The 18,135-nt window shown below is 30.3% G+C and overlaps 1 protein-coding gene across 2 annotated transcripts; it reads left to right on the top strand.

Moving 5' to 3' along the window:
- Positions 1 to 890: 890 nt before the first annotated feature.
- LOC130809654 (phosphate transporter PHO1) lies at positions 891 to 16,540 on the top strand. 2 transcript variants are annotated; one of them, XM_057675404.1, is made up of 15 exons: positions 891 to 1,351; positions 3,611 to 3,706; positions 4,856 to 5,099; positions 10,492 to 10,834; positions 11,756 to 11,804; positions 12,476 to 12,547; positions 12,903 to 13,032; positions 13,522 to 13,648; positions 14,253 to 14,502; positions 14,647 to 14,751; positions 14,874 to 14,918; positions 15,004 to 15,156; positions 15,414 to 15,698; positions 15,777 to 15,916; positions 16,020 to 16,540. In XM_057675404.1, exons 1-15 carry the CDS (start codon positions 1,091 to 1,093, stop codon positions 16,108 to 16,110), a joined length of 2,391 nt encoding a protein of 796 aa, XP_057531387.1. In that variant the 5' UTR covers positions 891 to 1,090; the 3' UTR covers positions 16,111 to 16,540. The 2 variants fall into 2 exon arrangements, with proteins under 2 accessions (XP_057531387.1, XP_057531396.1); XM_057675413.1 differs by lacking the exon at positions 15,414 to 15,698 and having other exon boundaries at positions 945 to 1,351; positions 16,020 to 16,460.
- Positions 16,541 to 18,135: the final 1,595 nt, after the last annotated feature.

Below are 18,135 nucleotides of genomic sequence, written 5' to 3'. Positions count from 1 at the left end.
AGACTTATAATTTGTTTCTCGAGTTTCCCCTTTATAAAATATCTATCAATCTCTACATGCTTAGTTCAATCATGTTGAACTGGATTCTTAGAGATGCTGATTGCGGCTTTATCATCACAGAACAATTTGCATGTCTTTTTTTGTGGAAAGTGTAATTCGCTCAGGATCTTCTTTAGCCATATAACTTCTGTTATTCCTTTAGCAATACCTCGAAATTCTGCCTTTGCACTCAATAAGGCCACCACCTTTTGCTTCTTACTTTTCATGTAACCAGGTTTCCCCAAACCAATGTAACCTGAAGTAGATCTTTTATGATCTCTATCTCCTGCCTAATCTGCATCTGTGTAGGCAAGAAGATTTAAGTAATTATTTTTCCTGAATAGAATGCCCTTGCTGCTTATACCTTACGGATACCTCAAAATCCTCATAAATGCTATCATATGTTGTATCTGTGGTTGATGCATAAACCCGCTTACTATTCCATTCTCTGATATGTGTTAAGGTCAAGTAAAAAACCAAATCTTTAGTCTACATTAACTTTACATTATTCTAAATCTATTTTTAATGTCGACTTAAATTTAAACTCAGTTATATAATAAATAAACATTTAATTAAATCAATTTTAAACACTTCTAATTATTATGTGCACTAACTCACAAGTTAAGCAAGTAAAATATAATAGACTAAGTCACTAAATTATACATGCTTGAAAATCTATGAAAACTTGTAGTTAGTAATCTCATTAATTAATTGTAAACCACTTTAATATGGTGCCATGATTGGAAATATTACATATAATTTCCATTAATATAACACATTCCGGTTTAAGCTCCACTAGTAAAATTATAAAAGAAAAACACATAAACCAAAAAAGTACAAGCTGCCCACCAAAAACATTCCTTTTTCTCATAGTTCTATATATATATATAGAAATCAACCAAAATTCTTACATCAAAATCTCCTCTTTCTTTCTCCTCTTCTTACACCCTTCAACCTTCTCTTCTTGTATTGTCTTTCTTTTCAAAACCAAACAACAAACAAGAAGTAAAGAAGAAGTGAAGGGAAAGAAATAAAAAAAAAAAAAAAAAAGATGGTGAAGTTTTCAAAGGAGTTAGAAGCACAACTTATACCAGAATGGAAAGATTATTTCGTAAATTATTGGCAGCTTAAAAAACAAATTAAAAAAATAAAAATTTCTCGTAAATCAAAACAAGTAAATCAACTCTATAGCAATTCTTCAGCTTCTACCCATTGCTCCAACTTTATTCATTCGGCTTTTGGTTCAGCACGATCATTCATCTCTGTTATTTCCAATAAATTCTCTAACTCTACTTCTTCAGAAGACAATGAGGTACATATCAGCTTATCAACTATTTTTAGTAACGGATACTTAATTTCTGTTACTTTTAGGTTAAGAAATACCAGATTTTTTTATTTTTCACGTGAATTAACCTTATTATTTTTTTTTTAATTAATATTGTAGGTTATTATTAATTGAACATAATATTATTTATTCTCACTATATAACTATCTGACCTTTGGTGCAAATACCTTGAATGTTTTGATTTAATTGTAACTACTAGCTTCTTATAAATAAGCTAAATCGATTTTCAATATAATATTTATAATAATATTTTTGTACTAATTATAAAAAATATCTTATTAATTAGTATCAATATAATGGAAACATAATATTTGCTGAATATTTTTTGTCTTTTTATCATTAGCATATAATATATACATATAGATTGATTAGCTTAGAAAAATATAATGGAAATTAATTTTATAGTTGTATAATGCAATATATTTTTTGTCTTAATATAATAATTATTCATATTTGTTATATTTTTATATCGGAGTTTTTTAAAATAAGGAAATATATCAGTTTTATAGGTCAATTTTATAGGTACGGAAGATTATGAATCTCAACTTATCAGCATTTTGCATTCCGGTATGGTTTTCAAAAGAAGAAACAGGCCATAAAACTTTTAATAGCGTGCGTCTAGGAAAATACTTCATGATATAATTCCTAATCCCTCCGTCCCATTGAATTTGTTGTATTTTTTATTTTAGTTGATCTCACTTAATTTGCATTATTTTTATTTTTTGAACAATGGGTTATCCCTTTTTTTTAAACTCATCTAAATATTTTAATTATCTTTTAATTTCATCTATACAATTTATTATCTCTATTCATTTATTACCACTTTCTTAAAAATTAACATACTTCTCTTTGATGCAAATCTAATGGAACAAATGAGTATAATGCAATGAAAAAACTACTTTTGTGAGAGATTATCTATTGGTGAGACAACTTCAAAACATAGAGCCCATAAATTAATAGTTGTATTAGTTAGGTTATTCAACCCATGTATGAAAAACGTCTTACATGGTGAAACTAACTTGCACAAGAATTTGTGATAAAGAAATTATGAAATTTGTTTCTTAAAGAATTTTTCACGATTCTGAATTTAATTATTGAAAATAATTTTTGAACCATAAGTTTGTGATTATGATTTTGGTTATATGGGATCTTAGCCTTTAATATCCTATAAATCATGCTAAAAAAAGAATATCCAATAATTTCAAACTTCACCAACTTCTCCTTAATGCATGCATATTAATGAAAGATTATTGGACTTTTTTTTAATTAATTAGTTATTAACTTTGAAATCCAATTCAAGATTACTTTAATCTGTTATTTGTGGTGGACATTGTGTAGCTTTTTGGAAAAGGTGTATAGGAATTTCATTTTTGTTTTCTAATACTCATCCAGCTTTTTAAAAAGTTTTTACATTTTGGAAGCAAAATTTATTGGTAAAATAAATATATTCACATTCCAGATTGTACTAAATATTTTTTCTTGATCCAACATTTTTTGACATTGTGTGACATTTCTAGATTCATGCACATTGATAAAGATATTAATTAAAAAAGCAAAAACGTAAAGATTAAGTCTATATTTAAGTTTATTTGGAATAATTTAAAGTTATCTTTTTTTTTTTTATTCTCATTATATATAAATTTTTCTTACAATGATGTTTATTATGTCTTAATTTAATGAATCAAATATTCATCTTAGAATAAAGAGATTAACAACAAATTTTAAAATATAAGAAGACAATTAATATAAAATCGACTCAACGAAAAAATATTTCGCATAAACTAATTAAAAAAAATCAAATTGTTATACAAATTCTTTCTTTATTCGTTTGAATTTGCGAATTTATTTAAATTATTTAAGAGCTATTTTGACAGTTGTTACAAGTATAAAATTAGATATGTAGTGTTTTTTAGCTTTACAACATAGCTAGTTACTAAATTTTTCCTTTAGTTTGGTTTGTAGTAAGCACACAAGTCATTTTCTTTTCCTTTCGCGAAATCAAAATAAAGAGTAAAAATTATTTGTCTGTTGTGCCAAATTATGGGGCAGATTATTTGGTATGCCCATCACGATACCATCGTGATATATTTTAACAAGAAAGACCAATAATAAATAAGATCATATCAATTTAACTCAAAAAAAGAGAGAAAAAAAATCATAAAAAAACTTTATATAAAGCTAAGAAAAAAAGTTGCATGTATAACAAGCAAACCAATTCTGTTGCAGGTAATGAAGAGGAAATCTATAGAAGAAGAAACCGACCAAGATGTTGATGAGGAGAATGAAACTGAACTTTCACAACTCTTCTCTGAAGAAGATGAGGTACAAAAAATAATACATTAAATACTTCCTCTGTTTTATGCATTATACTTGCTAGATTTTACTTTTTATATAATCAAATATGTAATTTTAATTATATATATGTTAAACAATGGATAGCTAGAAATTATAAAAATTTTGCATTAAAAATATTTGCAATTAAACGATTTGATTAAAATCACGTTTGGATATATTTTTCTTAGACATTAACTTCAATACAAGATAAGATTGAAAGATAGAAAAAAACCATTAAATCTAATGTAAGAAATGTTTGAATACGAAGAAAGAATATGTAATACCATTTGTTTATCGTATGTCATTGCTTGTTGGATATGGCTAAGCCTAAAATTATTGTACGTTACTTGACTTATGTCTTCTTAAGTGGTATCGATCCTTGTCAAAAATAAATCATCTCAATCAAAAGTTCAAAGTGATAATTATAACTTTAGGATATGTTATATGTTATATATTACATCACGTAATTCTTGCTTTTAAAATGGCATCTCTAAAACTAAAGTTTGTGATAGTCATTAACTTAGAATAAGCTACATATGATAGGTCGTTAGGTTGGAAGTGTGTATGCAACACACGCTTTTCATATATGACTTAAATACGTCGTTTTAAATGATAGGTGAATGAGATTCAAACTTCTAACATTTGATTTCTAATACCATGTCAAAAAATTATAAAATTCAATTAAAATTTAACCCTTTATATATATATATATATATATATATATATATATATATATATATATATATATATATATATATATATATATATATATATATATATATATATATATATATATATATATATATATATATATATATATATATATATATATATATATATATATATATAACATAAAAAAGTTTCAAATGTGTCATATATATTCTCTATAAGTTGATAGTCGTAGATGTTGGGCATTGTTACAGTATATATTATATCCTGAGACCTTAACCATCAGCTTAAAATTTTAGTTGAGTTGGTTCTTTAATATGATATCAGAGTATAGGTTATTTTTAAACTTTTTTTTATGTTGGTTCCTTAACAAACATGAGATTTATATTTCATCGCCATAAAACACGTTATTTATATTTTGGATCATCATTGAGTTTATTAAGAATAATAATAATGATTATGGTGTAGGTGAAGATGTTTTTTGGGATGTTGGACGAGGAGCTTGAAAAGGTGAATCGTTTCTATACTGCTAGGGAAATAGAATTCTTAGAGAGAGGTGAAAGTCTTCTTAAGCAACTACAAATATTACAAAATCTTAAGCCAATATTTGAACAACGTCGACGAAAAAAATTCCTTTCACCAATGTCATCGTTCCATGGAGGATTTCTTTCACGTTCTAACTCAACTTCAGCTCGAAATTCTGACTATTCTGGTTAGTAATTTTCTGGTACTTTTATCTTTTTAATTTAATCCTTTTCGACAATTATTATTTTTAATAAATCTAAAAGTTCAACAAAAATATTCTTGATATTAATTAATCGAATCTAAATTGTTAGTTGATTTTAATCTTTTCATATACATTTGAAAAAAAAAAAAAAAAAAACAAAGGTATCATGACGACGTTACATAAAAATAATGGTTTACATACAGTTCTTGGTTGGTGGTCTTTCACCTTGCATGCACTATCAAATTTTATGGACGCTAATCAGTAAACGACAAATGAATTAAGAATGATAAACTTTTATCATAAGTCTAATTAGAAAACTTTCCGCACAATATCAATTAATTTACTTAGAAAATGTTGAATAGTAGTATTGAGAGTGGTTGGCTTTTAAGAACTTTGGTGAGGATTAGAGTCTTAATCTCAAAAGATTGATTTTGGCTATATGACTAATTATCAATTCAACAGTCGTTCACATGTATTCTTCTTGTCCACTCATTTCGATTTTCTACCTTCTCCATTTGTAAGTCTAGATCTTTAATATTTTTTTCCACTTTTGTCCTCCAAGTTATCATCAATTATTCTCGCCCTTTTTTAAGTCTCTCAAACTCCAATTTTCTACTCTTATTTTTTTTCCAAACCTTATAATATTCTGTTTCGTCTTTTCCTCATTATTTATAACTCTAAAATCTTTTCTTATATCTTTAGTTTGAATTCTATTTCTTAAGGTATGTATACCACTTGCATTTCCTCTACTTTCATCAATCTACTATGATTTTTTCTAAAATCCTAAATTTCTAATAGATATATAGTAGCGTTGATCTAATCATAGTCGATTAAACTTGCCTTTTAACTTTAACAGCCTGTTTGGTTAGTGGTAATGAGAATGATTTATAGTGTAAAATTTCATCAAAAATTCCATGTCATTTCCACGGTGTGAAACTTTGATCATAAAAAAGTTTTTTTATATATAAATTTCCATTACCACCTAATACCACCTCTCCCAATGGTAATGGATTAAAATTAAATTTATGAAAAAATGAGATGATTGGAGTTAAATAAGCATGACCATCAAGGTAGCCAAGAGATTTTTCAACCAAAATTACAATAATTTTTCATTCCTATTACCACTGTTTATTATTAAGTACCAAACGGAACGTAAGGGTACACCTCAATCAAATATTTCAGTAATTGCTCTTCATTTATTATTTTTGCCACTCATAAATAACTCTATGGGCCATATTTTTTTATATAAAAATTTCTTAACTAAAAATTAGTAAAATGTGTGAAGGAATACAAAATTATCAACTAAAATTATTTCCAAAAAGTATTAACATATAACTTTTTTTCATATATAAAAATTCTTATAAAATATGAATAATATACTGCATTTGAAGCTTCATCAAATTAAAAATTTAAACTTACAATACAAAATTAACTAGAAGTATATTGAGTCTCGACCAAAAATAGTATAGTGAATCTAAAAAATTGGCAATTTTTTCTGTTCTTAACATTTGGATTCAGGCTAATGTTGGATTTGATCTAGTTATTCACGATTTTTTAAGTTTTAGTTTATCGATTTGTTTATATATGTAAAAATTTAATTTGTGTAAGGTGAATGAGGATGGCCTTTAAGTAGATATAAACATAGCTATATCTTGCTTTTATCATGCTTCACAAATTTTCCGTTTAAAGTTTTTTCTTCTTCACCATTAAAAGCAAGTTAAACTAAGTGTATAAAAATATTTTCTTCATTATAAAAACAACCCCATAATTAATACACAAGTAATAGCAATATATGTTTAAAAATTAGCAATGTTAGCTCACATGAATGATCAATTTAACTAATAATGTTCCTCGATAAAGTAGTGTCCAATATTTAGAAAATAGGTGAGTTGTTACGTGCTTTAAACAGTAACTACTACTGCTTCTTCCTTTCTTTTAACATAAAATAGAATATCAAGAATGTTAGTGCGGTGCGTACGACACTTGACTATAAAATTGACAAACTTTAGAATAAGCTATAACAAAATTTAACTAAGAATATATGGTTAAAGGTGTTCAAAAAAAATATTTGTGATTTGATATTTATCTAATTTTGTAATTGAATTTCACTTTCATCATTCTAAATAAATTTTGAATTTCGTAAAAATTAATGTCGACAAAACATTTAATTTTGGACTGACACTAAATAGAAGTCATAATTCAACCCGATGATCCGAATAAACACCCAATATATGATATAAATTACGTTATATCTGGAAGCGGAGCAAAAATTTTGGAGACCTTATTTGTTTTTGCGATGCCTTTTTATGGAGTCCTTCATTATATTAATAAGACAATTTTTTTTCCATTTTCAGAAGATAATTCAAGACAAAATGTAGTGTAACATTATATTTTACATCAATTATAAAAAGGGTTATGAGCAAATCACTTAAAAAATATTGCTTAAAATCGGACCTGAATAGCATTATTTAATATTTGAGGCCCTTTATTTTGGGCGGGCCCTAGATGATTGGCTACCCAGGATACCCCTATAGAACCGGGCATGGTTATATCTAATACTTTCTCTATCCCACCAACTATTCTTATAGGCTTTTAATAGGAGAAAAAAATAAAAAGAAGATAAAAATAAATATGAGGGGTTAGTAAGAGAAATGTGTAAATTAAATAATATAGAAAAAGTAAGTGAAATTTATCAATCAGATTAATTAAAGAAAAAAAATGTCCATTATGATTAAAAATATAATGGAATATTCAAAAAAAATAAATTTGTTAATCATAATTGTAATATTTAAATAATACTCCCTCCGAACCAATTTAGTTGTCCCATTTTCTTATTTGACAAAGTCTTTTTAGTTGTCCCATTTATATTTTTGTCAATATTTTTTTACCTAAATATCCTTAGTTCACACAAGTAATTACGAATATACCCCCATATACCTTACTTACCCAACTACCCTTTACTACTTACCCTTTTTAATGGACACCACATCATCCTTAATAACCGTGCCCAAACAAATAGGACTTCTAAATTGGTTCGGAGAAAGTAATTATTACATAAAATAGTGGTATAAACATAGTGGCAGACACCTGAGTACATCGCCCCTTAAAATGTAAAAAATTATGGTCAAAAAAATGGGTGCTTATGTAGCACACTTAAGACAGTCTCCTTTGTGATGGACTTTTAATAGGATCTCCACTACATTCTCTACCACTTGACTTTTTTTAAGTATCTCCAATCTTCATACTCTGTTACATTCTCTTCCACTTGACTTTTTATGTTCAATTTCAACTTTATATAATCAGTATACTATTCATTATGTCATCAATTGGTTGTGAATCAAGTGGGCCACTTCTTACACCATTTTTCACCTGCAAATTAAAATTGGACTTTCATGCTTTTAATTAACCCGATTCTTATTTGTCGCCACCCTTTTCATTTTATCGCCACCCCTCTTAATGAAATTACGAATTTGCTCCTGATCTTTAAAAATTTACAAATTTGCCATTAAGTTAATAACTTTTCATTTTCATTTTTTTAAATTTTTTTTAATTATTCTTATTTATATTATTATTGTTATTATTATTATTATTATTATTATTATTATTATTATTATTATTATTATTACGGTTATTATTATTATAACGGTTATTATTATTACGGTTAATAATAATAATAATAATAACAATAATAATAATAATAATAAAATTAATAATAAAAATAATAATAATAAAAAAAAATTAAAAAAAAATACCAGTCGCACAAAACGTGCGACTGACAGTCGCACAAAACAGTCGCACATTTTGTGCGACTTGTATTTTTTTTTAATTTTTTTTATTATTATTATTATTAATATTGTGGTTGTTATTATTATTATTAAATTATTATTTTTGTTTTAATTATTATTGTTATAATTGATGTAAGAAAGAAAGCATAAAATTTTATTATTAAAGGAAACCCAAAATACAAATATTGGCTAGATTATAGAAATTAGGAGTTTATAAATTACTCCAATACAGAAAACCTTAGCCAAATCAAATTTTTTTGGGATGATGCAAAACTAATGCCCAAGACTCCTTTTATAAGGAGAAGAATAACAAGCCTTTGTTATTCTTCCGATGTGGGATAATGATAAACATTAATCTTCCAATGTGGGATAATGAAAAACATTAATCTTTCAATGTGGGATAATGACAAACATCAATCTTCCAATGTGGGATTCAAGACATAACCTTACATTGCTCTTATTAATATTTTTCATGATTGCTTATTAAATTATAAATTATAATATAATTTTAATATTATAAATGTGGCATTCATATTTTGATGGAAATAGTAAAATCTAATTTAATTTAATGTCTCATTTTTTCTTTAGACATGTTTATGTTATATATTTTATTTTCTTATTTGATAACATTATTTTTTCCCTTTTCTTCTTTCCATGTTATATATTTTTTCTGATTATATTGATTTTTAGTGATAAATTTTAATTGAATTTTACATGAAATAAATTATACTGAATGTAACTAATTTTTACAAATTGAAACTAATTAGAATTTATTTCAACTAGTTAATTAACTTTTTTAAATAAACTAAACAAAAGAGTACATTGTAGAACAAGAATTTTAATTAGATTTAATGCTTTATAATTTATGAATAATGGTAAAATCAAGAATTAAAATTATATAAAATATTGAGTCAGCATTCCAATTTCATGAATGTAAAAAGTTATTTACATTACACTATTAATACTCCATAGTGTTAAACCCCTAATGAATCATGATCATAAAACACAAACTATGCTAATCGTGTAGAACTCTTATAATGCAATTGGTTTTTACAAATTCTATGGATTGGACCCACTTGATTAATATGCGTTAATGCACCCACAAAATTTTAATCACCTGTCTTAATCAAATCTTCTTTTTGCTTGTCTCATGAGTCATGTCTCATCTCTTTTGATTACTTTCCAAGATAACCTAATTTTCAAACTTTTTCCCACCCAACAACCCATCAAAGATTTCCATTGATTTTGGTTACTAATCATGCAATTACTGTCAGGGAGTTCACATTTACCAATAAATTTCAGTTTTTCGGGTCGACTTTAGTATGGTTTTACTCGGGTTTCTACAACGCCCACCAAATATTCGTTTAAATTCCTCAGTGAAGCATGAGAACTTACAATTGTAACATACAATGATGAGGAACCTGCCATTTGATCTTACATTTATCAATAATTAATATTGCTGCACTCTAATTTATTTTTGATTTAAAAATTAAAGTGAAGAAAGTAAGGCCTTAATCAATAATGACATTAATGCGGTGGAAATAAGTAACTGGGTTTATTGCTAAAAGAATATGGAAACCAATAATTTGCAGGAAACATATCTGAAAACAATGAGGATACTGATGCCTCTTCTCAGACAGAGGAAGTAATAGCAGCTCTTGAAAAGAATGGGTTGAATTTGATTGGTGCTGCTACCCGGGCTAAGACGAAGAAAGGGAAGCCTAAAATGGCTCTGAGGATCGACATTCCGCCAACCACTCCTGGTCGGACGATCTCAGCTGTTACGTCCTCATTGTGGGAGGATCTAGCTAATAGTCCTAGCAAGGACACCCCAGGAGATATGATTAACAGGAAGAAAATTCAGTGTGCTGAGAAGATGATCAGAGGTGCCTTTGTTGAACTTTACAGGGGTCTTGGCCTTCTCAAAACTTACTGGTATAGAAATTGATATAACTATTTATTTTAAGAATGAACATGACCCATATTAGTTATTAACCTTTATTTTCTTATGCTTGAGTATGATTTGAATTGGTAATCACTTCGATGAATTATTATGAGTGTTGACTGGAGCTATGTTGTACTTGGATGCTTGTGTTAAATCTGGGCGTGTGTTAGCATTTCTGACTTGGGTATTCCTTGAAAAACTTACTTGACTATGGCCTAAAATATCTACTCATGTCAGAACGCCGAGAAACTACATGGGTTCTTCATATAAAATGAAGAAATAGAGTCATGCACTAAACTTAACATGACAATGCTATGGCATATTATCAGTCATATTCAAAACAAAAACTAATATTTGTTGACCAATTAAGCAAAACATATGAGGATTGAAATAAAACTTCCTCGGACGTTATGACTTTGAGAGTGTCAAGGAACCAACTCAACCAAAAGCTTAAGCTGATGGTTGAGGCCCCAGGATATGTTATATACTCTAACACGCCCCCTCACACGAGAGCCCTTTGGGCTAGAAGTGTGGATGCAACACATGTTCTTCTCATACATGGTGCTCAATATTCCACTTTGAATGAGGGGTGGTTGAGATTCGAACCCGTGACCTTTTGTCACATTGGCTTCTGATACCATGTCAAGGAACCAACTCAACCAAAAGCTTAAGCTGATGGTTGAGGCCCCAGGATATGTTATATACTCTAATGCGTTTGTTATCTAATGCTTGAATTTGACATTGTTAATATGGAATACTTTGACACTTTTCTGTTTGATGCCATTTTCAATCAAGCTAGTACATATACTTAACGGTTGAATTTGTAAGATGGCTTTATTCTTTAAATTTGGCTTGTGCTAAGTTTCTGTCATGATGTCAAATGCTAAATATATTTTACCTCTTGATGGCAGCACACTGAATTTGGTAGCGTTCACCAAGATTCTAAAGAAATTTGACAAGGTATCACATTCGTGATTGATTGTATTTTGTTATAGCACCCTAAAGAAAATTTCATTTTAGCGACCATTCTGTATATAATAATAATATCAGTTGCATTCACATATCTGAACAAGTCACATATTACTAAATTCCAATTAGGTTGCATATGTATTATGTCAAACTTCTAAGACCTAAGTCATATCCGACATAGGTACATGTTTAAATTTCATACCCATGTCTGTGTGTACTCTTATAAATGATTTCATGAACCAATTTCTTGAAATAGCCAGAGTTTACCCATGGTTCAAACAACCAAAATGATCCCATAATAGAATTTGTAAGTCAGTATCACAAAGATTGTCAAACTTTTGATCACCGTGCTCACCTAAGCATTTATACTACAATCCTTTGCCAAACATGATTAACTGCCTTTTCTGTTTAAGTTTCATTTACTCGTGGGTGACACAGTGGTATCATAAGTGTTCTTTTTGAGAGTGTTGCTGATATCTCTATAGATCCAAGTCGTTTTTCCATAACAGTATATTTCTTTCACTTCTTATAGAACATGTTATAAGAAATCTGTTTCAGAACAACCTAGCAAAATATGGTGGAGATGTAAATCCATATTTCTATTATTTTTCTGGAACTTCAGAAAATAAAATTTATGCGAGAATTCTCATTTGCTTTTACAGGTTGCAAATCGCCAAGCATCTGCGAATTATTTGAAGAAAGTGAAGAGTTCTCATTTCATGAATTCTGACAAGGTATGGAAATAATCTATTTACCAAGTCATAAAGTTCTTTTCTAGATTCATTTAGATTCATTCTAAAGTGTTGGCTCATTATGTACTACTATATTAATTTAGTTCAACTCCCTTACACTTTCCACCATCATAAAAGTAGATTCAGGAGGAAAATTTTCATCATTTAAAAATCTCAGAGGTTGCAACTTGCAATAACAGTAAACTATAGGAAGGAGTTAAGATCCAGTGACTTGAGTTGCAGAGTTTCATTATTTATATTGCCAACTTGTTGATTGTGGAATAAGTTATGGTAAAAAAGTTATCTAATTGAGTTACTATTTTTGGGGGATATATATGATGGTGGTGGTGTCATAAAGGTGGTTAGATTAATGGATGAAGTGGAGTCCTTATTCATCAAGCACTTTGCCGACAATGACAGAAAAAAGGCCATGAAATTCTTGCGTCCTCAACAACAGAAGGACTCCCACATGGTTACCTTTTTTGTTGGTAAGTTTTATTTTGCACATAATTCCCCATATAAACTAGCAAACTAAAGTTTTCCCTTTTACTCTCGGAAGAAATGTCAATCTTCATATCAAAATGCTTTCGAAAAGTAAATGCTGTTGACAATGTTGACAATAATATGGACGATTAACAAAGTTTGTCTAACCTTTCACAGAATGTACATATCTGATAATATATACTTTTGTTAACTTAATGTTGACATGTTAATTTGAACTCGGAAATTATTTTCAGGGAAATATTACATAATTAATACTTATTTTCTTTTAATCCTGAGACTTAGCTACCTTTGGAAATTAATAATGAAGTACAATGTAAACAATGTATGGAAGAAAACCTGATCATATGGCTGATTTGCATTTTGCTCACCCTGAACATTAAAGAATTATCTTCATGAAATTTAGCTGCTCTGTAAAACCATTTGTAACTTCTAATTTATTTTTTGTTTTTTTCCTTTTCTGTTTGGTTGAGCAGGATTGTTTACGGGCTGTTTTATGACCCTTTTTGTTGTGTATGCCATTTTGGCTCATATCTCTGGTTTGTTTTCGCCTGGAAGCAAGGATGAGTCTGGTTACATGGAGACTGTATATCCTATTTTTAGGTAATTATCACACTATCTCGTATATTCATAAGTCAAAAACATAATGTAGGTTCTGCCAACGAAACCACTTCCTCGTGAAAAATGTAAATTAGGAATATATACTTCCATTAAATATATACATATAAATTGTGAATTAGAAAATTATACGCATATTTGAATAGTTAATTGCTCCTTATTTAGGATATGGATATACAGCTAGGAAATTACAGTAAAACTATGAGTAAATATTATATATGTGTATGTGCCTACACATTATGAAAGATAAAACGTATGTGTATATTATATCACGAATGTACAATATTCTCGACTTTTGGGCTTGAGATTGGAACTTTGGGGAAGTCCAAGCTATGTTACTTGGACTGGGGTACTGATGTCGGATATTGGTATGTATCAAAGTGTCGGATACGTCTAAATATTCAATTTTACAACTAAATGAAGTGTCTAAGTGCCATACCAATGTCCGAACATCAAGGATCGGACACGGGTACGTGAAGTAAAATGAAGAGTTCGAGCAACAGAGTCCAAGCTTACATCGACGAAGTTGCAATCTTGAAGCTAATGAAGAATTCTCTGTTATTTACTGTATAATTAATCTGTGATGCAGTACATTTACTCTACTGAGCTTGCATCTCTTCATGTATGGATGCAACTTGCTAATGTGGAAGGCGACAAGGATCAATTATACATTTATATTTGAGTTCTCCCCAAAGACTGCTCTAAAATACAGGGATGCCTTTCTTATCTGCACCTCCTTGATGACTTCTGTAGTTGGTGCCCTGGTCATTCACCTCATTTTAAGATCTAGTGGTTTTTCGGCACAACAAGTTGATGCTATTCCTGGCATCCTCCTCCTGGTTAGTCTTGGCTACAAGTCTTGTTTTGCTCTCTTACCTTCTTAAAATATTATTATTATTATACATATATATGTTTAATTGAATGGTCAAGCGACATATAGCCAGAAGTAGAATTTAACTTTTCTTTTTATGTTTGATTTTCAGATCTTTTTTGTAATACTTTTCTGCCCCTTCAATATATGCTATCGTTCCACTCGATTTTGCTTCTTAAAGGTGATACGTAACATAGTGTTCTCACCATTATACAAGGTGCGTACATGCATAACTAAGCTATGCTTGTCAGGAATCTTATAACTATATGTCTATACTGATTTAATGGCCTAATTACCGATTGGGGCTAAATCGTTTTTTGGTTTGTAATTGCACGATAGGTTTTGATGGTAGATTTTTTCATGGCTGATCAGCTGACTAGCCAGGTACTTCTGAGAGTGGACCTAATGCAAGCTGCTTCATTATAATTAGCATGGATGATGTTTACCAAGCTATCGTATTATTTTGCAGATTCCGCTGCTTCGGCACTTGGAAACCACTGCCTGCTATATACTTGCTGGCACAATCAAGACACACCACTATGATGTTTGCAAGAAGGGAAAGCTGTACAGAGAGATTGCTTATGTAATTTCATTTGCACCATATTACTGGCGTGCAATGCAGGTAATACATTTCGGTTTCAAGTAATTTTCTGTTGAACATGTCTGCTTTGCTTCCTTTAGAGATAACAATGTCTCAAATATTTGCTTTCCTTTTAGAATGATATCTCTTGGACATTCTAAGGCATATCCCTTTCTTCCGTTTAATGCCTATAGAGATTTATTTGCCTTTTTATAGCACAAACGTACGTTAAAAGTTTAAACAGATTATTAACCAGCTGATTCTCGTTTTATGTATGCCCCCATTCAAAAACTTTCAAGTGTGCCAGAAGGTGGTTAGAGGAATCTGATGTGAAACAATTAGCTAATTTGGGCAAGTATGTTTCTGCCATGGTCGCAGCTGGTGCTAGGTTAACGTTTGCCCAGCAACAGGAACCGACAATTCTTTGCACAACACTAGTTGTAGTCACTTCTGCCGTAGCCACAATATACCAGTTATATTGGGATTTTGTGCAAGACTGGGGATTTTTTAACCCCACGTCCAAAAACCCTTGGCTGAGAGATGATCTTGTTCTGAAGAACAAATGTATCTACTACATTTCCATTGTAAGTTTCAACTCCTATTTTTCCTCCTGTTATATGTCATATAATACCGATACAAATGGTAATTCGATGCTGATGCAGGTTCTCAATTTGGTTCTTAGAATTGCTTGGGTGGAGAGCGTGATGAGGTTCATAAAAGTTGGCAATATTGAAGCCAAATTTTTGGACTTCACATTGGCTTCCCTAGAAGTAATTCGTCGGGGGCACTGGAATTATTATAGGTTAGCTTCTTGATGAGCATCATTTCCCTTTAGTGACTTTTATCATAGAAGTATGATATTAAGCCTCTTTTTCTCCCCGTTTTTTCGCTGATGTTAATGACAGGGTGGAAAATGAGCATCTAAACAATGTCGGAAAGTACAGGGCAGTGAAGGAAGTTCCACTGCCATTCCGTGAAACGGATTCAGACAGCTAATGCGCTCAACTGTTTCGTCAAGTTTTGTACAGATTCCTTGTTCTCATCAGGTGGAAAATATGCAAATTCATTTCCATCTTACACAAATTGAAAGGGTTGCGCTGAAAAATCGGGCACAGATGAAAACTTTGTTGCTCATTATTCATCTGAAGATTATGTTCATGTAACGTGCAAGGCCGTGTTCTCTTCTGTATAGAAGGTGAATCATTGAATTAGAATGTCTGCTTTCAAGTTGGACATTTTGTTGGGGCAATATATGATCTAAATGTATGTTAATTTTTTGTAACAATGACATCTTATCTCTTGTAAGCAATAAAATTTTGAATCATTTGAATATAAATGAATTCTTGTTTCATCGTTTTCTTTTTACTGTTGACATGTGAAGCAACTACTTTTATATATGATATATGATGCAAAATGGATCTTGTTTTATCATTGATCATAGATTTCTCTGTGAAAACTACGAATCAAAATTGGAAGAAGGAGAAGGATCCCTTGGTCCGCAACAGATAGAGGAGGTTTATTCAAATACATAGTTTGGGCTCCTAGAATATGGAACTCCTAGAACTTTCTATTTGATTGTATCGAAAGGCCCAATGAATTACTAATAACTTCAAATAATGCAGTGGTGGTAGTTTCTGCTTCGTTGAATCATAAAACGTAAGACACTAACAATCAAATAAACGAAACAAAGATTTGTAGGTCTATGGTTACAATAAAAATTGGAATTACAATAGATAAACTAGATTACACAGTTATCGATCTCATGACAGACAATTAAATGGTGCAATATAAATTCTACTAGGGAGTGGTGAGTGGCTACACAAACTTTTATTGTTCTTGAAAAATTTGCAAGGATCTCAATAGAGAATGTGTTATTTTCAATGTTAAGGTTAATTTATTTTAGTTCCTAAACTCTCTGCATTTGACGACCCATTAAGTTGAGGGTCGATGGTAAGCGAGTCGTTGACATTTATTCACTCTAATAATAACATTTGTTCTTAAAATAAGAACTAGAATGTTGTAAAATTGTTGGGAAAGACAATCTTTGTGAGAGATCGTCTCTAACTGAACCACCTAATTTTTAAAAAAGAATGAAGTGCTTCTCATCACAATAGATGAATATGTTCCTTCTTCATCCCACTCATGACTAACTCTCCATCTTCTTTGTTGGAGTTTTGGTGTGACTTTGAGTGCACCAATGGTGTCTGATGAGGTTGGTGGTGTGTGGATGTGTGTATGATGATGTGGGAGTCATTGTAGACTTTCTGATGAGCCGCTCGACCCACACTGTGGCATGCTCGACCGAGCCAATTGGCTAGACCAGATAAGTGAGCATTCTGATCTGCTGCTCGACAGGAATACAAACCGCTCGACCAAGGCCATTTCGCTCGACCGGTCGAGCGAGGGTCCAGAATGCACTCTGTTTTCTTGCGCGATAAGTTTTACGGGAATGTTTTAGTGTGGACTTTTGCCCAATCATTATATACGACTACTACTATAAATAGAAGTCTCATACACTCACTTCTATGTTGATTCAAACCCTAGCTAAACACAAACCCATCTTCTTTATCTTCTCCAAGTGTAATACTTCTTTGTAAGAGTTCTTGAGAACTCCATTATTTCTTCACATAATCAAGCAAGCTAACCACCACCGAAGACGTAGCCCACATTGGGGTGAACCTCGTAAATCTTGTGTCTTTGATTTGGTTTTCTTTTTTATTGTTTCTCATTGCTTATTATTAAAGTGTTATTTACTTGCATTGAACACCCTTGCCATTGGTCTTGGGTGTATTCTAGGGATAAAGATGGAAATTTTAGACTCTAGTGTGTTTGTTTTCTCAATTGGTATTAGAGCTTAAGGCTTTTGTAGGTATTTGGGAGTGTTCAAGAGTGCAAAACTTGTAGAAACATGTCTTCAATGAAGCTGGATATTGAAAAGTTTGATAGGATTGTAAACTTTGGCTTGTGGCAAGTGAAGATGAAGGCAATCTTGATACAAAATGGGGTGCACAAGGATCTTGA

This window comes from Amaranthus tricolor, chromosome 1, assembly GCF_026212465.1.
Source record: "Amaranthus tricolor cultivar Red isolate AtriRed21 chromosome 1, ASM2621246v1, whole genome shotgun sequence".
Lineage (NCBI taxonomy): Eukaryota > Viridiplantae > Streptophyta > Magnoliopsida > Caryophyllales > Amaranthaceae > Amaranthus > Amaranthus tricolor.
The sequence above is the reverse complement of the archived record's forward strand: the minus strand, read 5'-3'. Positions and strand labels throughout refer to the sequence as shown.

Bases quoted from the DNA above. Each gene is read 5' to 3' on its own strand.
- LOC130809654 (XM_057675404.1), top strand. From the start codon at position 1,091: ATGGTGAAGTTTTCAAAGGAGTTAGAAGCACAACTTATACCAGAATGG. The intron at 10,835-11,755 runs GTATAGAAATTG...TCTTGATGGCAG, and splicing joins GGCCTTCTCAAAACTTACTG to CACACTGAATTTGGTAGCGT. The intron at 11,805-12,475 runs GTATCACATTCG...TTGCTTTTACAG, and splicing joins TTCTAAAGAAATTTGACAAG to GTTGCAAATCGCCAAGCATC.